Source organism: Stylophora pistillata, chromosome 1, assembly GCF_964205215.1.
Source record: "Stylophora pistillata chromosome 1, jaStyPist1.2, whole genome shotgun sequence".
Lineage (NCBI taxonomy): Eukaryota > Metazoa > Cnidaria > Anthozoa > Scleractinia > Pocilloporidae > Stylophora > Stylophora pistillata.
Window position 1 is genome coordinate 22,224,297 of NC_142519.1, and position 26,281 is coordinate 22,250,577.

A 26,281-nucleotide genomic window follows, 5' to 3' on the forward strand; every position below is an offset into this window, starting at 1 on the left:
GAAAATAGCGGTAAATTACCACGCACTATGCTTGACGCTTGTCTTATGAGAACTAGGTAAATGTCCTGGATTGCCAATAAGTTCCCTGCTACTCTCTTAGAGGACCTCAAACAGCAAAACGGGATCTGACTGGGGTTTGAATCCTTGCGGGGAAAATCATTTTTCGTAAGCGCGCGCGTTGTATAAATATAATTTTGTTACATCATAACCACCTTTAGAACGAATTTTGGAAAAACTGTGCTGGTAGCTGGATGACTCGTTAATTATGCATGATTTTTATAAAATAAATCAGCTACTCGCTGTAGTTGTTTTGTCCAGAGGTAAGGAAAACTTTCTGTGCTTGGGTCTTGGATAATATGGTATTCGTGACCGAAGCAAGGAATCGAAACTGTTTCTTTGAAATCCATTTTTAACCTGGCAAAAACGTAAAGAGATCGATAAGAGAACAGCGAAGTCCGCTGAATCAATGACGGGAATTGACCACCTGATTATTTCTCTGTTACGCATTGGATTTTCACTTTTGGGTGGCTTGTTTTGGGTCGAAATCGTACAATATACAATGCGCTGTATCCGAGCTAGCGCGTTTTTCTCAATAGTTATAATTACCTAATATTTGCTGGCACTTAAGTCTTTCGTTCCACGATAAATAAACGTAAATCTTGTAGTCTTAATGTGATCGCTTTCTGTAAAATAGATTTCTCTTTTTCGGTGGGTCCATGATTTCTGCAGCACAGAGTAAGCAAGAAACCAAGAGTGTTCAAAACGGCCGTGATCATCAGAGCTGCTTACATGTCTATTGCAGATCACTCTCCGGCCTGCCAGTGCTAAAACTCAAAGCCCAAGCCATTCACGACTACAGACCATCATCTTTGAACACACCGTTAATCGAACTGACAGTTTATTGTTATTCTATCACTGCAGGTAACATGGAGATCTTACCAGGCATTGCTAAAGCTAATGTCTGTTCTGGTGATGACGTTACTTTTCAAGCGGGCATTCTCAGCAGTTTAGATATTCTGAATATATATTGGTTCCAGATGCCTCCAAAAAGTGTACCCATACATCTCAGCAAAAATGATGAGCATTTCACTATGTTCACGAATTTGACCTACTCATCTCTACACATACGCAACACATTACCATCTCTATCTTCAGATTACCTCCTTAGTGTCCGAGACCCCAACTCCGACCTTTGGGATAACGTTGTTTTCAATTTGAAGGCTCAAGGTAAGATTGACTTTATTCAATATTTATTCATAGAACAACTGAAATGTGCTGATGTAAACATTGTTTTAAACTTTTTATCATCGCAGGCTGTTATTTTTGGTGTGTTAAAAAGTATATGCGTTACGTTAGGCGTGAGGGCTGAGGTTTGGGCGAGCTATTTTTTTTGCATTTTAATGGCCGAGTCGAAGTCGAGTTCTATAAAAGAAGAAATAAAAGCCTGATCAATAAAATAAGTTATAAAGTAGCAAAAAGATATGGCTATATTGAAAATCAAGACTAACCTGTTCATTTTCGAGCGCTTGGAAGTAAAGCCAACTGATATGGCCTTGCTCCTTTTTCATTTGACCAAGTGAAAATTAACTTGATTTGATAAGATTACAATGATGATCAATAAACGTAGAAAATCTCAGTTGAATTAAAGTTAGTAGTAGCTCAAAGCTACAATTTCTCTGGGTTGCATTGAATCAAAGTGGGTAACCCGGGCGAGCGGGTAAGAAGGGCCAATCTTGCGCGCTCGGGTAGCCAATCAGAAGACAGCATTTGTTTATCTCGCCCACAGGCGCTGCCAGCTATGTAACAACTTCAGGTATTCCTCCATTCACTTGTTCTTTTGCCTCCATTTCGTAGACGTCTATCTTGACGCTCTGGTTGAAAGTCCCATTGAAATAACCCTTGGTGATGATACCATCTTGAAAGTTAATAAATCCTTGAAAGGTAGTTTACTGTGGACTCATAATGGACAAATGGTGCAAGGGATGGAACCTCACGTCAACTTTGTCAACGGCATTAAAACCGATTTGAGAATTTCGGGTGCAGGCCTGGAACAAGCGGGAATTTACGAGGTTTTCCTCACAGAGGATGGATGCGAGATACGTAAACAATTTGATGTGCAAATAGTAGGTTTGTATCGTTTTTCTTGGTTTTGCCACGGGGTGCACGACGCAACATTACCAATTAATGATGATACTTGCAGAGTATCGTTTCGAAATCGTTAGTCGTCGCCTGGTCACGTTGCACTAACCGTTTAAGGAAAACAACACATCGATTACTTTGTGTTCACAGCATCAGAACATAAACAAGGAGAGAAGAGTGATATTCTCAAAATTATTTGCGTGTCCAGCACAATCTACATGAAGTTCGTTACGACATTCCACTGTACTCTATCGCTTTTGAGGACCTTTCACTGGTTGAAAGGTCTCGAGACAACAACAAAGCATTCGCCAAGAAAGAGTCAAACTTTTAAAACTAGGATGAAACAGTAGTGATTTAGCGTGCGTCTATTTTTTCTACCTCCACAGTCATCATTCAGATTTTGCCGCTCAAAGCTGAAGCTGAGGTTTGTGCGGGTGATAGGATTTCTATGGAAGCGGAGATTGTCACCAACTTAGATAGTCTTCAGATATCATGGTCCAATGACGAAGGGCCCCTCGCAGATGATCAACATTGCACCATTACCAACAATATGAATCATACAGCTCTTGAAATAAGCAACACTTCACCTTCTCATTCTGGAAATTACACCGTTCAAGCTCTGATGCCTAATCATCAACAGTACAATGATATCTTTCGTTTTAAATTGAAAGTTCTCGGTGAGATTATGTTTATTTAGTAACAACGTACAATATCTCAATTTGAATTTCCCGCGTGAACTTTCTCTTTGAAACTTTTGAAAGTCCTCTGTTGGCTCGTTCCTTTTTTATTTGTTTGTTTTTTCTTTTCCTCTGTTTGTTCCCTCATTCACTTTCTTCTCTCCTTTTTCCAATTCTGTTTACTAAGTGTTCTTGTTGTTCCATCGCAGCCTAATTTGTACATGAGCGTTCAGTCCAACACAGTTTTAGTTTTGGAAGCTGAGACCAAGTGTTATTTTTTGGCGGGAAGGTGAAGGTTGGCAAACCCGGGCTGCAAAGGGTGTTCAGCGTTAAAGACCCAAAAACAAATTTCTCCTGCCCACATAATCCCTTAGAAATTGATATTGGAATCTACCTTGCAGATGTCAATCTTAAAGCTTTGGTTAAAAGTCCTGTTGAAATTTCCAGTGGTGGTAATGCCAGTTTGAAAGTTGAAAAATCTTTGGAAGGCAGTTTACTCTGGAAACATAATGAAGAGATGTTACAAGGGCTGGAACCTCACTACGCCTTTTCGAACGCTGATAAAACCGAGCTGGAAATTTCTGATGCAAGCGCAGACCAAGCGGGAATGTACGAAGTTATACTCAAAGTTAGCACGTGCGAGTTACGTAAAGTGATTGAAGTGCGGATATCAGGTTTGTGTTTTTCTTTTCTTCTGGTCTTGCTTTTCAAAAGTTATTTTAGACTACGTGCGTGTTGTCTCGTTTCGATTAAGTTCCAAAGGCAAAGGTCGAAATTGGATTTTCTTTTAAAATATCCGAAAAATCCTTTACGGGCATTATTAACCTTTTTAGAACCTAGGATTACATAATCAGTACTATTTGGTGACTCAATCCAAGGCATGATATCACGTCTTCATTTTCCAAATAAGCTATTATCTGTTGGAATGATGACGATACTAAGTGTACATGTATAACGCTTGTCTGCAGATTTGAGGAGACGGAAAAAGGTATCACTTAGAATAAGCTGCGTGCTTTTAACTAATAAAAATACTGATAGATATTGACAACAATAAATCTCTTGATATTAAAACTCACGGCATTGTAAATCTAGACACTTGCGGACTTAACGATTATTCTTACAAAGTAGCAAACTTATGTAAAGTTAAGTGCTTGTAACAATGAGTGATACAAATCAAGTAGTACTTGTCCAACCCTTCGACAAAAATATTGCTTCGTAGACACTGCTTCCAAAGAAGTCTTTTAAGACTCCTTTTTTCATTGTAATAATCGAAGAAAATTCAAGAAGTTTTCATTTGTGCGACTTGCGAGGACCGATCTCACAAAAAAGTTCATCTTACGACGAGAAATTTGTATTGCTTAGTGTATCTTGGCATTTCATTATTCTCTAAGCGTTTAAAGGACTCTCGAAGAGGTTTACAGCGACAGAGACATTACCATGCAGCAATGGCTCTCAAGACGATTAATAATAGTGGCCTATTAAAATTTTCCTTTGGAAGCAAGCTAGATACGGTCACCGATCATTGATAGGCAACGCTGTAGAAAATACACCACCTCGCCATGTTGCTCAGATGTAGATCATCAGAGCGCGTAATCTGAAGGTGTTTGGGTTTCATATCTCTTGAGGAACTCAGAGTTAATATTTGTCCCACACCCGCGACAAAACGGAAAGCCTGATATTTTCAGGCAATTTTACGTTACTGTAGAAAAGATACCTTTGTTTGCCAAAACTTATAAAAGCCACTGTGATCTACTCCACCGATTCAACAGACTACGAGGATTCCAAATTTTTCGGAATTGTTGACAAGAAATACTTGAAAGTGTTAAGTGGAGATTTTACTGGCGAGTGGCACGTTGCACCTGCTGTTCTTGGAGGACTCGTTCTGATAGTCCTTGTGTTTATTTCTTGCCTCTGTTGGAAGGGAGATACGAAGAAAAGGTAAGTGTGTGATTTACGATAAATATCGAGGTTTTTTTCAGGTAAGTGGTAAGTTTTTCAGGTAAAGGTAAGTGTGTGATTACGATAAATATCAAGGTTTTTTTCACCACTGTGACCTCGGTCAATTAACAATTGGTTCATGCTTTAGCGTGCACTATCGAGTTATGGAGCACGCGGGAAGTTTGGAGAGCACGAAAAAAGCGTAAGAGTTGCCCGAGGCGATAGCCGAGGGCAACTCTAGCTTTTTGAGTGCTCTCCAAACTTCCCACGTGCTCCATAACTCGATAGTGCACAGCTGAAAGCATGAACCAATTGTTTTAGAACATAGCCGGTGGAATTGTGCATCAAATGCGACGCGAAAAACGGACAACAATATCAGTTGAAGCGAATCGTGACGGCGCTGATACAGAGTCTCCTTTTCCTTTGTTTTTCTCTTCTTCTGCCTCATTTAAGAACTCTAGCCCATGGGAAAAGGTCGAAACATTGTCTTCGTTTTCGGACTAGCAGGCCGAGTTTCTGTTTGTATCCATTATTGTCGCGAAATGTATTATTTTTCCCCGCACCAGCAATGGCCGCTCGCGCGAAAAAAAAATTTCTGGCGAAGTCGGATTTGCTGACGCTATCAGCGTGCACTATCGGGATTTTGAGCACGCTTACGTATAATGAATTTGATTGCGCGACTCTGCTAGCTATGTTCTAATACAAACTTGTCGTTACAATATTTTCCTTGATTCAAACGTAAATAAAACGAATTGATTACCAATTTACGAAGTTCCGTATTGTCAAACAAATTTTCCATGTCAGTACCATAGGAAATAGAATAAGAACTGTCTGGAGAATATGTACACTGATGTAAGGGTATAAAGGCTTAAAAGTAGGATACCCCATCTTGAAGTTAGTACGGGAAAAAAAAGCTTCTTCCATTTCTGGAATTCTTCTGCTATCTTACTTTCCTAATTTGTGTGCAGCCCTAATCCTTACGTTATAACATGATCAGTTCATCACAAAGTTCAATTTTCCTTTACTCTCAGACATTAATAATCATTGTGTTTATCATTTACCTTTGTAGAAAAATGAAAGAAGAAAATAAAAGGCAGGAAAAAAGGTAAGTAAAGATTGACACTTACGCGTGAGTACCACTCTCGTTTACTTGTCTTTAAGTCAATTCTTGTTTCACTTCTCGGGGGGAAGGGGAGGGGTTAACTTTACTACTGCCCAATTTTGAGTGTGCGATATATGCTTTTTCTCAATGCGACAGCCTGTTTGGTTGTCATGATTTCTCTATAGTGGTAGTTCGTCAAGTGACATATCTTTAGCCTGGATCAGTGTCTTGTATTCTTATAGACATATTTTTCTCAAAGTGCCCTTCTTGATCTCTTTCTACCAAACGCTTCCCTCAATATTTTGCAAAATTACTTCAAATTCATCTGTGTTAAGATGGTATCTGAGTAAGGAGGCAACAAAATTAAAAGAAAGGCATCCATTACACGCCGATAATGTATATTGTCCTGTACATGGGAGTAATCCTTAAGTAGGCGAACTTTGCTTTCGTGAGGCTTTAGAAATTGCAAAAAGGATAAACGTTGCCATTTTTCTTATATTTATTCATACTTTGACCTTAGGGTAAAAGAGTATTTGTTCAATCTATCGTTTTCAGCACAACCAGCCCCGAGAAAGCTGAAAGACCCACAGAGAATAAACGCACTGTCCAACATGTTGCGTTAAACGATCCTTGCTACACCGTTGAAAATGAAGTCATCTATGCAGCCCTTGTTGGGACAGACGAAAATTACTCAACTATTGACACGTCAGTACAACCTGTCACCTCAAGTCATCCCAAATCCTTTAGTTTGGGCTTGCGCAGTCCACCAGTATCACCGCTGAGTTAACTTTGGATTCACAGATGCTCTCACTGATGCAAGCGATGCTAATTATTAGAGCGACTTCGAAGAACTTGTTTAGGTTGTAGAATATTTATCATGTAAATTTATAAATCAGTAGCTTCAAGCTCTAACACCCTTCTAAGCTTTATTTTCGTTTTATAGTCTTTTTAAGACTTCGAATCGAGGAAAAAAGGTAATAAATATTACTTAAAATGTGAATCAGTTTGGTTTGATTTTTCAGGAGAAAATTGTGAAAAGCTATTTCACCTATTTTGACAAACATGAATGCCAGGATTCTAGTATGCAGGGTTTTCAGCAAGCTGATTGGCTGTGAACCTGATGTCAAATAATCCTTGTGGAGAAAGCTTAAACAGTGCGGTGATTAAGAAACAAAGTGAATTTAGTAAGATAAAATTAAATATATATTTGAATAAGGGCTGATAGTTTCGAAAGAAATTTTTTGGGGCTGCGTCGATGGGAGTAACGAAATAATTTGAATATATCAACAAAGTTGAAATGGTAAACTGGCCACCGTAATGATTACAAAAGCTGACGTTTCGAGCGTTAGCACTTCGTCGCAGCGAATAGAGGAATTGTGGGTTGTGTGTGCTTTTAAAGGCAGACAATGGAGCTACGTTATTGGTGGGAACATGGGAACGAGAAAAACATGAATAAATTAGTGGAATGAAAAGCGTTCGTTGATCCCTGTGGGATTTACACTTCCGGTTTGAAAGATGAGCTTTTGTTCAAGATTTTTACGGCTTTCCGTGCCACCTAAGTGCACTGCACTGGTGGCTGATGTAACGCGCGCTCTGATGATCAAAGGCAGATTCGGCACGCATCCTCACCAGAAAATAACAAAAAATAGTTAGGACAGCAGTTGTTATCAATAACTTTGCTCGACTACATGTCCCGCATTTCCTCGATTAAGTGCCAGGGCGCTTATTCAAGAATTCGGCTGAACCCTTTAATTCCCATGAGCGACCAAGACAGAATTTCTACAGGAAATGAGAATAACGAAAAAAAGAAAATCAGGGGATTTTCAGTTGATCCAATACCAAATTCTCCAAACTAGCGTCATAAGAATTGTAAGACAGACAGTAAGGAGAATTTCTAATTAGATCTTGCGAGTGAAATGGTCAAGGGTGTAATGATGGGCATTGTTTGCCAGTTGCCCGTAAGTTTGAGTGTCAAACTTAAGGGACGGGGCATTTTGTAAAACGAGTCATTTGATGTAACGCATGGTGGTAGATATCAAACAAGACTTGGTTTCTTGGGTCGAGTGATTTCATCGCAACTAAACAAAGACTCGAACAGAGGGCGGGCACCTATTGGAAGGAGAGCGCTTAAACGATGGTGACGCTTATTAAGTTAGCGGAGAATTAGGAAAAAAAAATTAAAGAACAGATTTCACGTGTGAGGGGATTCTGCAACTCACATTGAGATACAAATGACTGGAACGGAAAAGAAAATATTCTACTTTGCTGATTCGACCGTAATTGAAGCTTAAAAAGGTATCAATTAAGTAGTATTGGAAACAGGTTTTGCTTGTATCCCTACTAGTTAAGAATTTAAGGGAGGAGATGGTGGGGGGGTTATTCGAAGGAGGCGCTTACCTCAGGGGGCTGGCCCGGTAGGCGCTTATTCGGGAGAGGGCGCTGGCTTTTACGAGTGTGGACGTTTATTCCAGGGAATACAGTAAGCTATTGCTATGTCAACACGGCATGGCCTCAGTTTGGGTTGTTCCATTACGACTTTACTCTCGGTTATTATGTGAGTAGTTAATAATCAACAGCATTTCTGACATTTCTCGTGTAACCCAAATAGTCAACAGGTCACAAATTAAATCGAATTACTCGTGCTATTCATCTAAACTTACGCCCGAAATCATTCGAAATCAGTAATCCCATACCTACATGAAGAAAGTGGTCTGACCATGAACCCCAGTTAGTCTTCGTCTCTGTGCTACTCTTTTCTACCCAATATCCATATAGCTACTGCTTGATGAATGAACAGCGGTACGTGCAAACGGTCAAATGAACCGTTAATAGAAATACTTTGTGGTAAATGGTTTTATTCCGCTTTACCAGTTAAATCGAAAGTTTAAACATTTCTGTATCCAGCTAACCGTCTTATTAAATCATATCACGATCTTAATAAACTGTTGACGACAACTAATACACCATTACTCAAATCTGTTTTCAGGCTATTTCTCGAAATTTCTCTGATATCCTTCCAGCTTCCACAGAATTTAAATTAATGTGATGTTAACTCAATAGTTACATGATTATTGCCCGGTATTGGTTTGAAAGTCATTTATAATGTATTCGCACTAAAATCAATTTGTGATTATCAATTGAGGAATACCTTCTTCATAAAAACAGTGTCGAAATTTTCCTTTAAGGGATGCCGTATCCGTTCGAGGTCCAATCACTTTGCACCGACCCGAAAACAGTCATCTTTATTGCGGGCTAGATCTGGAAAAACGCAAGCGCGATTTGTATTTACGTCTCAGATAACATTTACTCTTTATTAATATGAATGCGAAAATTTCAGTATATTCATCGGTTGGGAACATGTCAATTTATCCTATCTAGTATCGAAAGTGAGTGTGGAAAGTTGAAATAAATTGATTGACAGGAAATCCGCAAAGGCGCGCCAAAACAAAAAGGCGGACAGATTTGGAGGAAGTAAAAACGTTTTAATTCAGAGTTTGAAGGAGAGTACTTTAAACAAAAGAAAACCTAACAAAGGAAACTAACAACTGGCTAAACGTTGGGGAGTCTATGGCTTCCTAAAAAAAACAGCAAGTCGGAACTGGAGGCTTTAAACAATTTATACAAGAGCTCGTAAGACCACTATGTGCAGAAATGCACACAGAAACGAAAATAGCGAAATTTTGTCAAAATCGTCGAGTAAATGTTCCTGGATTTGACGATTTTGAAAAATTCTGTTAAACTGGTCAAAGCGAAATCAGCTTCGCGGAATTGACTATTTTGACGAATTTAGTCAAATACGTCGAAGCGAAATGAGCTTTGCGGATTTGTCGATTTTGAAGAAATCTCGCCATTTTCGTTCCTGCATGCATTTCTGCACATTTCCTATCGAGACAGGGATTAGATTCCTGGCGCTTGATAGCCTTTATGTGCTGCTTACTACTATTTGATAACTGATACCTAACTGAGAACCAGTGCAAACGCTCGATTATTCCTGACAAAAGGTTTAAAAGCTTGAAACGAAATCTTGGGTGAAAACCCGGCCTTTCCCGGCAACAACATAAAGGCAAGTGACCGAACCAGTGAGCCACGACCAAGAGGAAACCAGAGTCAGAAATTTTCATTTAGATTATTTAAAACACGTAAGCACATGTGTTTTTATCGCTGGGTTAGATCAGCACTCGTACTGATTCATTCCCTAATAATGTACATGAAGAAGTTTCTCAGTTTTGATTGGTTAATATGATTGCAGTTTTCAGTTAATTCAGTGCAGTAGTGGGTTAATTCTGTGCAAAGAAAGAAACAAACCAGACATTTTGATTGGTCCCAATGATTGGTCAATGTGAAGGTCAATGTCACTTGGAGGGTTTGAATAAATTATTTTTGCACGTGATGCGCGCGCTTTTCTTCTGAGTAGCTAAGCTACCTCGTATTTTTTCGTGTATATTATTAATACATAATCACAGGATTTTCTCGCCCACGTTGGAATAAATAAGCACTTGTAAATTTTTTCAAAGACCACAAATTGCACTCGCCCTCCGGTCTCATGAAATGTTGTTAGTCTTTGAAAAAATTTACTCGTGCTTATTTATTCCAAATTGAACTCGAAATCATATGACTACCTATACGAATTACGCACAAATCTGAAGCTCAGCAATTCGTGCTGTTGCGCGCGCAAAACATTCTAAATTGCATCATAATCATACTTTTGAAAGGATTTGAAGAAAAACTTGTGCAGCGCAGAAGCGATCAAGTTATTGATGACTATGGATTTGTTTTTCAAGACGTTTGTGTTGTTCATTTTTCTTCTTTTGTGTCAAGGTAAGAAACACTTCTCTTTACATAGCTGTATAACAGAGGAAGATCTTACCAACATTAACGAATGGGCTTGTAAATGGCAACTACGTTTTAACGCGGATAAATGTGAATCTATGCGAATTACACATTCACGTGATAAGTCAGTAACCAATTATTTCTTAGGAAAGCCCTTGAAAGACGTAGATAAATTTAAAGATCTCGGTCTTCTAATAACTAAGGACCTCTCTTGGAGTATATAACCACATTGGTATAACTGTAAACAAAGCGAATAAAGTCCTAGGTTCTATTAAACGCTCGATAGGCACCGCTACTGCAAATATTTTTTCTATGCTCTACAAATCTCTTGTACGGCCAATTTCGGAATATGTGGTACCTGTCTGGTGTCCTTACCTCGTCAAGGACATCCATGCTCTTGAGAATGTACAGTGAAGAGCTTCAAGACTTGCTTTAAATCAACACAAAGGGGACATGTCCTACGAAGACCGATGCAAATTGCTAAAATGGCCCACTCTCTCCGACCGTAAAACTTATTTATCGTTAGTTGAGTGTTATAAAAGTGTTTTTGGTTTTTACCATTTAGAATTTGGAGACTCTTGATTTCGCTACAACTAGATGTACGAGAGCAAATCATCAGTACAAGCTTTACGTCAAACCAGCAAGATTTAATTGTTATAAACATTCGCTTTTCATTAGGATTGTTAAATTATGGAATGAATTACCAAGAAACATAGTGGACGCTGATAATCTTCAGCATTTTAAATCTCAGCTTAAATTTTACTTAAATATTTAATCATAACTAAGTATTTTATTTTCATTTAGACTTATTTTTTAGGGAGTTTTCACATAGGGAGAACCTCTTAGCTTTTTTTTCTGGAAGCATCTTTTCCCTTTCCTTTAAGTAAAAACATAGTCTGCTTCTGGAATAAATAAAGTATGTTTATGTTTATGTTTATACGACTTTGTTGAAAAAGGACAGAAAGTAGAACGAGTAACTGAAGTTCTCATTAACTTTTGAAAGTAAAAACCTAAAATTAGTAGCAGCTGTGGTAACGACAGCTATTCCTAAGTAAAGACAATGACATGATTTGAATATCTCTTTTCCGCTGAGCTGCATTTCAGAGACTCTAAGTTTTTCCCAAGTCCCAGTTTACCTTTTTAAATTGAAATCTTTTCATAGTTTATCCGGCAGCTCTGTGAATATGGTCGTTAGAGCTCAGCAAAGTGTTTGAGAAAGACATGATTTTGGAGAAGCCATAACTGTAATTATTTTTTTAAAACACCAAAAGCTAACACTGACAAATCAATGATTAGTCCCGATTCCGTTACAGACTGAAAACAGCTGCGATTAATACAAGCCCTAGTGCCCTTTTTGCATGTCAATTACTCACCTTATCACCAAAATTTCATCTACAGAGAACCCTATTACCAGTTAGAGAAAATAAACAGACAAAGAACATTTTCACTTTCAGGAATGAAAGAAATGGTCTCAGGCTTGAATAACTCTTCTCCAGAACTAGAAGCTTGAATCCTATGATATACGAATTTGTTTTTTTTTTCTCTAATAGAAGGAGAATGCCTTTCATATTCACCAGTCGAGCGTTGGGTTACAGTTTGTCGTGGTAAAACCGCTACTCTCGCGTTCAGGATCACTAATGGCGATCCTAATGCTGTCTATGTAACTTGGAAAAAAAAGAGCAAGAGAATCGTGAACGGAGAGCATTATCGTAAAGGACCGAACACTATGTACCTTAATGTATCTAACGCCTTGCCTGTTCATGCCGGGAGGTACTTTACTTTACTTCAACGAAAGTCGGATAATAAGATCCTTACGTGGGGATTCATCTGTTTGACAGTCCGAGGTAAGATTACTGTTCCGTGCCCTTTTACAAGAAAAAGTTAGAACTGTAATGATCTCTCTGGTCGTTCCAGTTCCTTCCTTCCTCCCTAGGGATATCTTTTTACTTTCATCTTTTGTTATCAAATAGCACAACTCCAATACCATCAAAACGAAATGAAAAGTGCTCTTCTGAATGTATTTTGCAGATGTCTATTTAAAAGTTCTCAGCCAGACTCCCTTAAGAATAATGCGAACAGCTTCAACCACCTTGAAAGTTGAGAAATCATACTTGGGCTCTTTATCATGGAGGCATAATGGAAAACTTGTGGATGGCGGGGATCCTCATTACACTTTTGTGACTCCAAGTAAAACCGAGCTACAAATTTCTGATGCTCAACCGGAGCAGGAGGGTTCATACAAGGTTGTGCTTAAAGATAGCAAATGCGGCGAGTTGACTGAAGAGATTAATCTGGAGATAATAGGTTTGTGATTTTTAGTAAGCTCAGTTGAGATGGTTGTTCTGGCTATGCAAATAAGTAGCATAGATGATAACACTTACTTGATTGCAGTCATGGAGACATAATCCTACACCCTTCTCCTATAAAAAAAATTATACCGCTGCATCTACAATATTATGCATAAAATGCACCCTTCTTATCTAGTGGGGATTAGGGAAAGGGCTTGTTTAGCGCAGCGCCAAGAAACGGGTTGATAAAAATGAATTTCCTTTGAACGATGTTTTCCTGGTTCATTCATTGTTGTCTAGTGGAACGATCAGCATTTTTATTTCTTAGCTCATCATCAAATAAATGGGACTTGTAGCTGTCATAAGATGGGAATGAGGCCATATTTCCCACTCTCCTTATAATTTTATCTTTCAACATCGGCACTCCACGTTTTGTAGACCGGGTTACGTTCAATTGTATGGCAAAATGAGCCCCTATCTCCATTGCAAAAATTAGCAAGGAGCATTAAAAACCTTACAGGGATGCAGTAATAGTCATTTAGTCGATGAGAGCAAAGTGTGTTATCTGTCTCATAGTTGAAAGGTGAAGTTCGCTGCGAAACAGCTTTGAAATCATACTTTACACTCATCAATATTGTTTTACCACCGCAGGAAAGTACCAAATTTCATTTGTGAATCTTTCTGCCGACGTCTGTGTCGGTGGAAATACTTCTTTCGAGATCCAGCTAATCGGCGCCGGCGACTTATATAACCTGAAATACTTCTGGGGACGTGACTATAGATATTTGCCGAAAAGTGAACATCTTGAGGAGAGGGTGAACGGGACAGTTTTGGATATAAAGAACGCTTTACCGAAACACGCTGGAAAGTACACTTTTTACCTTCTTACAAATAAATCGATGTTGGTTGACTCCATTTCGTTCGAGTTGAAAGTTCGTGGTAAGATCATTGCTATTTGCAAACTTAAACATTCTCTTGCTGGGAAACATCGCAAAGACTTTACCGGCAGTTTTATTCTTTTTAAGTGTGAACATAAAATCTCCTCTTCTTCCTTCCCTCCTTCCTGTCTTTCATCCATCCATCCATTCATTTTTCCATCCAAATGTCTTTATCCATCTGCAGTCCATCTGTCCGTCCGTCCGTCCGTCCGTCCGATTGTCCATATATTTGCTCGCTTCTCCCATCTTTTTATCGCCTCCTTTTCTTAGCTTTTGCTCGTTTTCCTCCTTTGTTTGCTGTTCCTACTCTGTATCTCATCCCGTTGAAAGCGAAAAAGGTATGCATTTCATGGACAAGATAATTCGAATATTGATCTTTGATACACTCGGGATCATCTTTAGTGATGTGTTTCACTCATAACAGCATATCATAAAGACTATAATCGGTATTTATACAAAGACATGGCACGTCTTTAACTTCCGAATTACTTTCATCTTTTGTTATCAAATAGCACAACTCCAATACCATCAAAACGAAATGAAAAGTGCTCTTCTGAATGTATTTTGCAGATCTCTACTTAAAAGTTCTCAGCCAGACTCCCTTAAGAATAATGCGAACAGCTTCAACCACCTTGAAAGTTGAGAAATCATACTTGGGCTCTTTATCATGGAGGCATAATGGAAAACTTGTGGATGGCGGGGATCCTCATTACACTTTTGTGACTCCAAGTAAAACCGAGCTACAAATTTCTGATGCTCAACCGGAGCAGGAGGGTTCATACAAGGTTGTGCTTAAAGATAGCAAATGCGGCGAGTTGACTGAAGAGATTAATCTGGAGATAATAGGTTTGTGAGTTTTAGTAAGCTCAATTGAGATAGTTGTTCTGGCTATGCAAATAAGTAGCATAGATGATAACACTAACTTGATTGCAGTCATGGAGACATAATCCTACACCCTTCTCCTATAAAAAAAATTATACCGCTGCATCTAGAATATTATGCATAAAATGCACCCTTCTTATCTAGTGGGGATTAGGGAAAGGGCTTGTCGACAAGGAACGGGTTGATAAAAATGAATTTGCTTTGAACCATGTTTTCCTGGTTCGTTCATTGTTGTCTAGTGGAACGATCAGCATTTTTTATTTCTTCGCTCATTATCAAATAAATAGGACTTGTAGCTGTGATAAGATGGTAATGAGGCCATATTTCCCACTCTCTTTAGAATTTGATCTTTCAACATCAGCGCTTCACCTCTTGTAGACCGGGTTAGGTTCAATTGAATGGCAAAATGAGCCCCTATCTCCATTGCAAATATCGGCAAGGAGCATCAAAAACCTTACAGGGATGCAGTAATAGTCATTTAGTCGATGAGAGCAAAGTGTGTTATCTGTCTCATAGCTGAAAGGTGAAGTTCGCTGCGAAACAGCTTTACACTCATCAATGTTGTTTTACCACCGCAGGAAAGTACCAAATTTCATTTGTGAATCTTTCTGCCGACGTCTGTGTCGGTGGAAATACTTCTTTCAAGATCCAGCTAATCGGCGCCGACGACTTATATAACCTGAAATACTTCTGGGGACGTGACTATAGATATTTGCAGAAAAGTGAACATCTTGAGGAGAGGGTGAACGGGACAGTTTTGGATATAAAGAACGCTTTACCGAAACACGCTGGAAAGTACACTTTTTACCTCCTTACAAAAAAATCGATGTTGGTTGATTCCATTTCCTTTGAGTTGAAAGTTCGTGGTAAGATCATTGCTATTTGCAAACTTAAACCTTCTCTTGCTGGGAAACATCGTAGAGACTTTACCGGCAGTGTTATTCTTTTTAGCTGTGAACATAAAATCTCCTCTTCTTCCTTCCTTCCTTCCCTCCTTCCTGTCTTTAATCCATCCATCCATTCATTTTTCCATCTAAATATCTTCATCTATCTGCAGTCCGTCTGTCCGTCCGTCCGTCCGACTGTCCATGTATTCCCTCGCCTCTCCTATCTTTTTATCGCCTCCTTTTCTTAACTTTTGCTCGTTTTGCTCCTTTGTTTGCTGTTCCTACTCTGTATCTCATCCCGTTGAAAGCAAAATAGTTATGCATTTCATGGACAAGATAATTCAGATATTGATCTTTGGTACACTCGGGATCATCTTTAATGATGTGTTTCACTCATAACAACATATCAAAAAGACTATAATCGGTATTTATACAAAGACATGGCACGTCTTTTAACATCCGAATTACTTTCATCTTTTGTTATCAAATAGCACAACTGCAATACCATCAAAACGAAATGAAAAGTGCTCTTCTGAATGTATTTTGCAGATGTCTATTTAAAAGTTCTCAGCCAGACTTCCTTAAGAATAATGCGAACAGCTTCAACCACCTTGAAAGTTAAGAAATCATACTTGGGCTCTTTATCATGGAGACATAATGGAAAACTTGTGGATGGCGGGGATCCTCATTACACTTTTGTGACTCCAAGTAAAACCGAGCTACAAATTTCTGATGCTCAACCGGAGCAGGAGGGTTCATACAAGGTTGTGCTTAAAGATAGCAAATGCGGCGAGTTGACTGAAGAGATTAATCTGGAGATAATAGGTTTGTGATTTTTAGTAAGCTCAATTGAGATGGTTGTTCTGGCTATGCAAATAAGTAGCATAGATGATAACACTAACTTGATTGCAGTCATGGAGACATAATCCTACACCCTTCTCCTATAAAAAAAATTATATCGCTGCATCTAGAATATTATGCATAAAATGCACCCTTTTTATCTAGTGGGGATTAGGGAAAGGGCTTGTCGACAAGGAACGGGCTGATAAAAATGAATTCGCTTTGAACGATGTTTTCCTGGTTCATTCATTGTTGTCTAGTGGAACGATCAGCATTTTTTATTTCTTAGCTCATCATCAAATAAATAGGACTTGTAGCTGTCATAAGATGGTAATGAGGCCATGTTTCCTACTCTCTTTAGAATTTTATCTTTCAACATCGGCACTCCACTTTTTGTAGACCGGGTTAGGTTCAATTGAATGGCAAAATGAGCCCCTATCTCCATGGCAAATATCAGCAAGGAGCATCAAAAACCTTACAGGGATGCAGTAATAGTCATTTAGTCGATGAGAGCAAAGTGTGTTATCTGTCTCATAGTTGAAAGGTGAAGTTCGCTGCGAAACAGCTTTAAAATCATACTTTACACTCATCAATGTTGTTTTACCACCGCAGGAAAGTACCAAATTTCATTTGTGAATCTTTCTGCCGACGTCTGTGTCGGTGGAAATACTTCTTTCGAGATCCAGCTAATCGGCGCCGACGACTTATATAACCTGAAATACTTCTGGGGACGTGACTATAGATATTTGCCGAAAAGTGAACATCTTGAGGAGAGGGTGAACGGGACAGTTTTGGATATAAAGAACGCTTTACCGAAACACGCTGGAAATTACACTTTTTACCTCCTTACAAAAAAATCGATGTTGGTTGATTCCATTTCCTTTGAGTTGAAAGTTCGTGGTAAGATCATTGCTATTTACAAACTTAAACATTCTCTTGCTGGGAAACATCGTAGAGACTTTACCGGCAGTTTTATTCTTTTTAAGTGTGAACATAAAATCTCCTCTTCTTCCTTCCTTCCTTCCCTCCTTTCCTCCTTCCTGTCTTTTATCCATCCTTCCATTCATTTTTCCATCCAAATGTCTTTATCCATCTGCAGTCAGTCCGTTGGTCCGTCTATCCGTCCGTCCGATTGTCCATGTATTCGTTTGCTTCTCCCATCTTTTTATCGCCTCCCTTTCTTAACTTTTGCTCGTTTTGCTCCTTTGTTTGCTGTTCCTACTCTGTATCTCATCCCGTAGAAAGCGAAAAAGTTATGCATTACATTGACAAGATAATTCAAATATTGATCTTTGATACACTCGGGATCGTCTTCAGTGATGTGTTTCACTCATAACACCATATCATGAAGACTGTAATAGGTATTTATACAAAGACATGGCACGTCTTTCAACTTCCGAATTACTTTCATCTTTTGTTATCAAATAGCACAACTCCAATAGCATCAAAACGAAATGAAAGGTGCTCTTCTGAATGTATTTTGCAGATGTCTACTTAAAAGTTCTCAGCCAGACTCCCTTAAGAATAATGCGAACAGCTTCAACCACCTTGAAAGTTAAGAAATCATACTTGGGCTCTTTATCATGGAGACATAATGGAAAACTTGTGGATGGCGGGGATCCTCATTACACTTTTGTGACTCCAAGTAAAACCGAGCTACAAATATCTGATGCTCAACCGGAACAGGAGGGTTCATACAAGGTTGTGCTTAAAGATAGCAAATGCGGCGAGTTGACTGAAGAGATTAATCTGGAGATAATAGGTTTGTGATTTTTAGTAAGCTCAATTGAGATGGTTGTTCTGGCTATGCAAATAAGTAGCATAGATGATAACACAAATTTGATTGTAGTCGTGGAGACATAATCCTACAGCGTTCTCCTATAAAAAAGATTATATCGCTGCATCTAGAATATTATGCATAAAATGCACCCTTCTTATCTAGTGGGGATCAGGGAAAGGGCTTGTCAAGAGGGAACGGGCTGATAAAAATGAATTTGCTTTGAACCATGTTTTCCTGGTTCATTCATTGTTGTCTAGTGGAACGATCAGCACTTTTTATTTCCTTGCTCATCATCAAATAAATAGACTTGTAGCTGTCATAAGATGGTAATGAGGCCATATTTCCTACTCTCTTTAGAATTTTATCTTTCAACATCGGCACTCCACTTTTTGTAGACCGGGTTAGGTTCAATTGAATGGCAAAATGAGCCCCTATCTCCATTGCAAATATCAGCAAGGAGCATCAAAAACCTTACAGGGATGCAGTAATAGTCATTTAGTCGATGAGAGCAAAGTGTGTTATCTGTCTCATAGTTGAAAGGTGAAGTTCGCTGCGAAACAGCTTTAAAATCATACTTTACACTCATCAATGTTGTTTTACCACCGCAGGAAAGTACCAAATTTCATTTGTGAATCTTTCTGCCGACGTCTGCGTCGGTGGAAATACTTCTTTCGAGATCCAGCTAATCGGCGCCGACGACTTATATAACCTGAAATACTTCTGGGGACGTGACTATAGATATTTGCAGAAAAGTGAACATCTTGAGGAGAGGGTGAACGGGACAGTTTTGGATATAAAGAACGCTTTACCGAAACACGCTGGAAATTACACTTTTTACCTCCTTACAAAAAAATCGATGTTGGTTGATTCCATTTCGTTTGAGTTGAAAGTTCGTGGTAAGATCATTGCTATTTGCAAACTTAAACATTCTCTTGCTGGGAAACATCGTAGAGACTTTACCGGCAGTTTTATTCTTTTTAACTGTGAACTTAAAATCTCCTCTTCTTCCTTCCTTCCTTCCCTTCTTTCCTCCTTCCTGTCTTTTATCCATTCATCCATTCATTTTTCCATCTAAATGTCTTTATCCATCTGCAGTCAGTCCGTCGGTGCGTCTATCCTCCGTCCGACTGTCCATGTATTTACTCGCTTCTCCCATCTTTTTCTCGCCTCCCTTTCTAAACTTTTGCTCGTTTTGCTCCTTTGTTTGCTGTTCCTACTCTGTATCTCATCCCGTAGAAAGCAAAAAAGTTATGCATTACATTGACAAGATAATTCAAATATTGATCTTTGATACACTCGGGATCGTCTTCAGTGATGTGTTTCACTCATAACACCATATCATGAAGACTATAATAGGTATTTATACAAAGACATGGGACGTCTTTCAACTTCCGAATTACTTTCATCTTTTGTTATCAAATAGCACAACTCCAATACCATCAAAACGAAATGAAAAGTGCTCTTCTAAATGTATTTTGCAGATGTCTACTTAAAAGTTCTCAGCCAGACTCCCTTAAGAATAATGCGAACAGCTTCAACCACCTTGAAAGTTGAGAAATCATACTTGGGCTCTTTATCATGGAGGCATAATGGAAAACTTGTGGATGGCGGGGATCCTCATTACACTTTTGTGACTCCAAGTAAAACCGAGCTACAAATTTCTGATGCTCAACCGGAGCAGGAGGGTTCATACAAGGTTGTGCTTAAAGATAGCAAATGCGGCGAGTTGACTGAAGAGATTAATCTGGAGATAATAGGTTTGTGATTTTTAGTAAGCTCAATTGAGATAGTTGTTCTGGCTATGCAAATAAGTAGCATAGATGATAACACTAACTTGATTGCACTCATGGAGACATAATCCTACACCTTTCTCCTATCAAAAGATTATACCGATGCATCTAGAATATTATGCATAAAATGCACCCTTCTTATCTAGTGGGGATTAGGGGAAGGGCTTGTCGACAAGGAACGGGTTGATAAAAATGAATTTGCTTTGAACCATGTTTTCCAGGTTGATTTATTGTTGTCTAGTGGAACGATCAGCATTTTTTATTTCTTAGCTCATCATCAAATAAATAGGACTTGTAGCTGTCATAAGATGGGAATGAGGCCATATTTCCCACTCTCTTTAAAATTTTATCTTTCAACATCGGCACATCACGTTTTGTAGACCGGGTTAGGTTCAATTGAATGGCAAAATGAGCCCCTATCTCCATTGCAAATATCAGCAAGGAGCATCAAAAACCTTACAGGGATGCAGTAATAGTCATTAAGTCGATGAGAGCAAAGTGTGTTATCTGTCTCATAGTTGAAAGGTGAAGTTCGCTGCGAAACAGCTTTGAAATCATACTTTACACTCATCAATGTTGTTTTACCACCGCAGGAAAGTACCAAATTTCATTTGTGAATCTTTCTGCCGACGTCTGTGTCGGTGGAAATACTTCTTTCGAGGTCCAGCTAATCGGCGCCGGCGACTTATATAACCTGAAATACTTCTGGGGACGTGACTATAGATATTTGCCGAAAAGTGAACATCTTGAGGAGAGGGTGAACGGGACAGTTTTGGATATAAAGAACGCTTTACCGAAACACGCTGGAAAGTACACTTTTTACCTCCTTACAAATAAATCGATGTTGGTTGATTCCATTTCGTTTGAGTTGAAAGTTCGTGGTAAGATCATTGCTATTTGCAAACTTAAACATTCTCTTGCTGGGAAACATCGTAGAGACTTTACCGGCAGTTTCATTTTTTTCAAATGTGTACATAAAATCTCCTCTTCTTCCTTCCTTCCTTCCCTCCTTCCTGTCGTTAATCCATCCATCCATTCATTTTTCCATCTAAATGTCTTTATCCATCTGTAGTCCGTCTGTCTGTCCGTCCGTCCGTCCGATTGTCCATGTATTCGTTCGCTCCTCCCATCTTTTTATCGCGTCCCTTTGTTAAATTTTGCTCGTTTTCCTCATTTGTTTGCTGTTCCTACTCTGTATCTCATCCCGTTGAAAGCAAAAATGTTATGCATTTCATTGACAACATAATTCAAATATTGATCTTTGGTACACTCGGGATCATCTTTAGTGATGTGTTTCACTCATAAGAGCATATCATGAAGACTATAATTGGTATTTATACAAAGACATGGCACGTCTTTTAACTTCCGAATCAATTTTGCAGATGTCTACCTAAACACTCTGGTCAAAAGTCCCGTTATCACACGGGTTGGTGATAACACCATCTTAAAAGTAGAAAAATCAGAGTTGGGCACTTTAGTTTGGAAGTTCAATGAAAGCCTGGTAACCGGCAAAGAACCTCACTACACCTTTTTGAATCCCAATAAAACTGAGTTGGAAATATCTAATACAGGCCCGGAGCAGGCAGGAGTTTTTGAGGTTTTCCTCAAGGAGGGTGGATGTGAGAAACGTGAAGAAATTCAAGCCCAGACAGGTCTGTTTTCCTTAGTATTGGTTTTGGTCTCTGGAAGTTGTAATAGATCGTCAACGCTATTACACACTTGAGAATAGGTCATTTAGGATGATAAGTCAAAAAAGCTATTTGAAATTATTACATTAAGACGTTATTCCACGATTATCGCTTCCAATACCAAAATATGAAACGGTCTTACACTGTAAATGACGCGCCGAACGATCCACAGTCTAATTTTTTTCCCTTTTTAGACTCTCTTTAAAAAAATTTTAAATTTTAAGCGCTACATCTTTCTTTTTGTTATTCAAAAAGAACAGTTTAATGGTTTCGTTCGCGTTGTTTTCGTCTTTCGCGTATACTCCGTTTGCGATCGATACCACACACATATGAGGCTGTAGATTGTATTTCGAAAACTAAAATCAAAACACATAGTACATACTACGAGCCGACATTTTTCTCATTGCTCGGACTTTCGTCGCCCTTCTCCGAAAAAATACTACGCAACTCGCAAAACATCTGCGTGTATTATTTGCTAGTTCTGTACAGAGCTAGGCGTTTAGTTTTATGCAAACTGAGATACATGAAAAAATAGCGTCGATTTTTCAATATACGGAGCAAGTCGACATGATTTTCCAAACTTCCATAGCGTAAACGACAGAGCCACCTATCTTGAAAAAGAAAAGATAAATTTTTTTACTTTGTTCTATCACTACAGGGGACATCAAAATTTGGCCGATCAGCGCTCATTCCGATATCTGTGTCGGGGAAAAAGCTTCCCTTGCAGTAGAAGTTAACAACTATTTTGATGGCTTAGATTTCTACGTTATTTGGAGATATAACATATTCGCTGAAGTACAGGAAAATGACCACTTTTCTCTGGGGGAGAACAACACAGCGCTGGATGTCCACGATGCTTTACCCTCTCACTCTGGAAACTACACCGCCTTTGCAGTTGTAATGCAAAATGGGTCACCTGTTGCATCTGTTTTCTCCTTTACCTCGTTTTTTTTAAGAGTTCGTGGTAAGAAAATTGAATAATGAATGGAAAACGTTCATCCTCTATCCTTATTTTTTCTTTCTCCTCTCGATCTTAGTTTCTCCCTTGTCTTAATTCTTCTCTACTTTTTCATTTCTTTTTATCCACTTTCAAGACTTTTTTTGTTCAAATATTCAAGTTAATTGAATGTGTGTACGACTTCAACCGATGATCAATCCATTTACGAGATAACTCAACTATTTGCATGTATTTTGGCTGATATGTTTCTTTTTTGACGTGTTTTACTGTTTAAAGAACCCAACAATCCATGTTTCAAAAAGACACACAATTTACTCATCCCAACGCTGCCATTTTGCAGATGTATTCCTGAATGCCTCGGTCGAGAGTCCTATTAAAATAAAGGCTGGTGATTCTGCCATCTTGAAAGTTGAGAAATCAGATTTGGGCGCGTTATTTTGGACGCACGGTGACGAATTGGTTGACGATGATGACCCTCACTACACCTTTTTGAATGCTAATAAAACCGAGCTGGAAATAGTTGCAGCAAGCCTTGAACAACGGGGAATCTACGAAATTGTACTCAAAGAGGGCGGATGCGAGATAATCAAAGTAATTGAAGTGCAGATATATGAAGAAGGTTTGTGCCCTATTTTGTTGTTGTTGCTTTGGGTTTTAGTTTAAGACAGAAGCGAAAGTTTGAAAATCAACATCGCCAGCTTTATCGCTGAAGCTTTAACTGTTCTAAGGATAAGTTGAAGAATATGGGAGGATCGAAGGGCCTCTGCACATGCCTAGTTTTTTTTCCGTTACATATTTCATTAGATGTGTGTGCTTCAGTCCTGTGCACTTTCGGTATGTAATAGCAAAAAGAGAAACTGTATCGCAAGGGTTTTTCTTTTCAGAACGCGAGTTTCGGAAAGGCAGTAAAGACACAGGTAAGTTCATTTCATCTAGTACTTTGGTCCACGTGTGTTGACGTCCTAAATGTAATAACTTTCCTAAATGTAATAATTTTTAGTGTAATAGAAAAAATCCGAGCCCCAGATGGGACTTGAACTCCGTAATCTAGTCTAAATGTAATAAAGTCCTAAATGTAATAACACTTGGTCGTAAATGTAATAACATTTTGTCCTAAATGTAATAACATTTTTTCCTAAATGTAATAACATTTGTCCTAAGTGTGATAACATTTTGTCCTAATTATAATAAAGTCCTAAATGCAATAACATTTGGTCCTAAATGTAATAAGCATCCAATACAATAGTTTAACTGTGCTTGTGCATCCACAATGAGATATTAAAGTGACAACTGTTGCACCAGAGAATCCTCTGACCAAAATTCATGGCTTATTGTGAGCTCTTTCGCCTTTTTAATCAGGGTTTTTTTTTGCTTGATATGTAGGCCGAGAAGCATTGGCTACAAACCTTCATAATGATGTGCTTTTGGCATCAAATTGACAGATCCTAAAACAATAGAACGCTGACAAATCCGGCCATCTTGACCGAAGAGGCTTGGTCAAGAGATTTTATATTTTCGGCAAGCAATTTTTTACGGAAAAAAAATGTGTTTTCTTTCTAGTAATAACGGATAACTGAAAATAGTGTCTTTGTTTCACGTAGCGCGACTGGCATATCATTCACAGTTCACGGCTTTTAACTTTTTACAATCACGAGTCACGGAAATTGAAAACAGCCAATCGCGTTTCACTAAAAACCCCCACATTTACATTTAGACATGGAAACGAGACGGACGAGACGAAATTATTTCGATTGAGTAGAAGAATAGTCCGTTTCAGAGTCAGATTATGCTGTTTTATCTAATGTTTGATCGTTAAGGAGATCAGCGCGTCGAGCAAACCATGTTTTCCATTTTTTCTTTAAATCAAATAGTAGATAATAAAAAACCGGCTCACACGATTAGTTGTACTCACATCTCAGAGAAAGGAAAAGCACAAATTTTTGCGTGAGATTTTGGGGATCGGTACATCATTAACAACCTTTGACATAGATAACCATTTTGAATGTGCTGGTCAGCAGCTTCTTTTCATTTACACCTGTTAAATGTAAGTCACTGAGTATATAATTTGATTCAGATCCTCGCAGTACCTTTTTTCTTTGTTGGATTTGTTGCATGCATTTCAAGATCAAGAGGATACAGTTGTTCTCAATTATTTTCTCTTGGGCAGAAAAATCATCTCGTCGCTATTCATATAACCACGAAAATATTCGACAATTTGAAAACAATAACTTTCTGGAGAGCTCTCACATGTTCCGAATTGGGAAACAAAATGTGCATGCTAACAAGGTCTGGTCTAAAAAGTAAAAACAAAAAATTTATCTCCCAGCCCGAAAATTGTCCGACATCGGCAAGTTCCTTGTCTAAATTCTTAATTTGGTTTATGACTTGTACCTCCATCACTGATCACACAAGTATAACATTATCACATTTTTCCAAACTCTATTGTACTTGGAGTCTGAGCCAGTGATATATGGAGGTATTGGTCAGCGTACTCATTGTTTTGGTAGCTGTCGTTAGATGATGTCAGTATAACGGTCTCCAGCCAATGCTATTCGACTTGCGACTAGTAAGTAAAAAGATGCTGGTTGATATCAGCGAGCCTGCAATGTGACATGAATACTGGTCAGAGGATTTTTCGGTGCAACAGCTGTCACTTTAATACCTCAATGTGGATGTCCGCTATAACAAGAATGCATTTGCGCAGTCGAACGATTGCATTAGAGGCTTATTACATTTTGGACCAAGTGTTATTACATTTAGGACCTTATTACATTTGGGAAAGTTATTACATTTAGGACTTTATTACATTTGGAAAAGTTATTACATTTAGGACTTCAACACACGTGGCTGTGACTCGTGAAGGGCGGTGTGTACCTTGGGACGATCAAGGCCCAGTAATGATGACATAAAGACAGCGATAACGATTAAAGGGAAAAGGCGTTGCGTGACATCCAAACGGCAGCCGTAAAGGAGAATATTAACACCTGCTTTTGTTTTGTCTTTGTTGTCTATTTTCTGCATGTCTTTCCAAGTGTACCTCTAAGGTGCACTCGAGGCCTTTTTAGTCCTTAACTCAAATTCTGTTGATGATAACCAGGATAACAAGCTGAAAGTTAAGGTCTTCGAACGCTCGACACTCAGCAGTGACAAATTATTGTGTTCTACAGGGAATTCATACGATTCAGAGTTTTGGACGATCACATACATGGTTTCGGTTTACGCTTATTACGCTTATTATTATCTCCCGTTAAAGTCTCAGGCGGATTTCTCTTCTACAAGTGGTATATTGCACCTGCTGCTGGTGGAGGATTGCTTCTTACAGTCTTTTTGTTGGTCATTCGCTTTGGAAGGCTGAGAAAGAAGAAAAAAAGGTAAAAAAACCACATTATCACTCTTAAGTAAAAATAATCTCGGATCAAATTTGAATATGAAAGACAAAAATAAAATTTGGCTTTAAAAAAGAGAAATTCATGTAACGGACACCTAATATTTTTATCAACATATGGTTAAAACCACCATCATTTCTAGATGCATTTCCAATGAT

General features: G+C 38.6%; 3 protein-coding genes across 4 annotated transcripts in view; all 3 read left to right on the forward strand.

The window, feature by feature from the left end:
* Window positions 1-26,281, forward strand: part of LOC148741706 (hemicentin-1-like) — a 61,888-nt gene that overhangs the window by 34,946 nt on the left and 661 nt on the right. Inside the window, exons 16-30 of the mRNA XM_088744487.1 lie at window positions 12,715-12,990; window positions 13,626-13,913; window positions 14,483-14,758; window positions 15,373-15,660; window positions 16,231-16,506; window positions 17,134-17,421; window positions 18,008-18,283; window positions 18,910-19,197; window positions 19,783-20,058; window positions 20,685-20,972; window positions 21,474-21,743; window positions 22,438-22,743; window positions 23,078-23,356; window positions 23,622-23,654; window positions 25,991-26,108. Of these exons, the coding sequence (XP_088600613.1) occupies window positions 12,715-12,990; window positions 13,626-13,913; window positions 14,483-14,758; window positions 15,373-15,660; window positions 16,231-16,506; window positions 17,134-17,421; window positions 18,008-18,283; window positions 18,910-19,197; window positions 19,783-20,058; window positions 20,685-20,972; window positions 21,474-21,743; window positions 22,438-22,743; window positions 23,078-23,356; window positions 23,622-23,654; window positions 25,991-26,108 (3,826 nt within the window). The remainder of the gene's footprint in view (window positions 1-12,714; window positions 12,991-13,625; window positions 13,914-14,482; window positions 14,759-15,372; window positions 15,661-16,230; window positions 16,507-17,133; window positions 17,422-18,007; window positions 18,284-18,909; window positions 19,198-19,782; window positions 20,059-20,684; window positions 20,973-21,473; window positions 21,744-22,437; window positions 22,744-23,077; window positions 23,357-23,621; window positions 23,655-25,990; window positions 26,109-26,281) is intronic.
* LOC148741709 (uncharacterized) lies at window positions 678-4,128 on the forward strand. Its single transcript, XM_088744497.1, has 4 exons — window positions 678-1,227; window positions 1,855-2,127; window positions 2,526-2,816; window positions 3,218-4,128. The coding sequence occupies exons 1-4, from the start codon at window positions 717-719 to the stop codon at window positions 3,664-3,666; spliced, it is 1,524 nt and encodes a 507-aa protein (XP_088600623.1). The 5' UTR covers window positions 678-716; the 3' UTR covers window positions 3,667-4,128.
* On the forward strand, window positions 4,318-6,856 carry LOC148741710 (uncharacterized). Of its 2 annotated transcripts, XM_088752916.1 has the most exons (3): window positions 4,318-4,754; window positions 5,824-5,859; window positions 6,412-6,856. In XM_088752916.1, exons 2-3 carry the CDS (start codon window positions 5,828-5,830, stop codon window positions 6,641-6,643), a joined length of 264 nt encoding a protein of 87 aa, XP_088609042.1. In that variant the 5' UTR covers window positions 4,318-4,754; window positions 5,824-5,827; the 3' UTR covers window positions 6,644-6,856. The 2 variants fall into 2 exon arrangements, with proteins under 2 accessions (XP_088609042.1, XP_088609039.1); XM_088752913.1 differs by lacking the exon at window positions 4,318-4,754 and having other exon boundaries at window positions 5,510-5,859.

Bases quoted from the DNA above. Each gene is read 5' to 3' on its own strand.
- LOC148741710 (XM_088752913.1), top strand. From the start codon at position 5,744: ATGATCAGTTCATCACAAAGTTCAATTTTCCTTTACTCTCAGACATTA. The intron at 5,860-6,411 runs GTAAGTAAAGAT...TATCGTTTTCAG, and splicing joins AATAAAAGGCAGGAAAAAAG to CACAACCAGCCCCGAGAAAG.
- LOC148741709 (XM_088744497.1), top strand. From the start codon at position 717: ATGATTTCTGCAGCACAGAGTAAGCAAGAAACCAAGAGTGTTCAAAAC. The intron at 1,228-1,854 runs GTAAGATTGACT...TCCATTTCGTAG, and splicing joins TTTCAATTTGAAGGCTCAAG to ACGTCTATCTTGACGCTCTG. The intron at 2,128-2,525 runs GTTTGTATCGTT...CTACCTCCACAG, and splicing joins ATTTGATGTGCAAATAGTAG to TCATCATTCAGATTTTGCCG.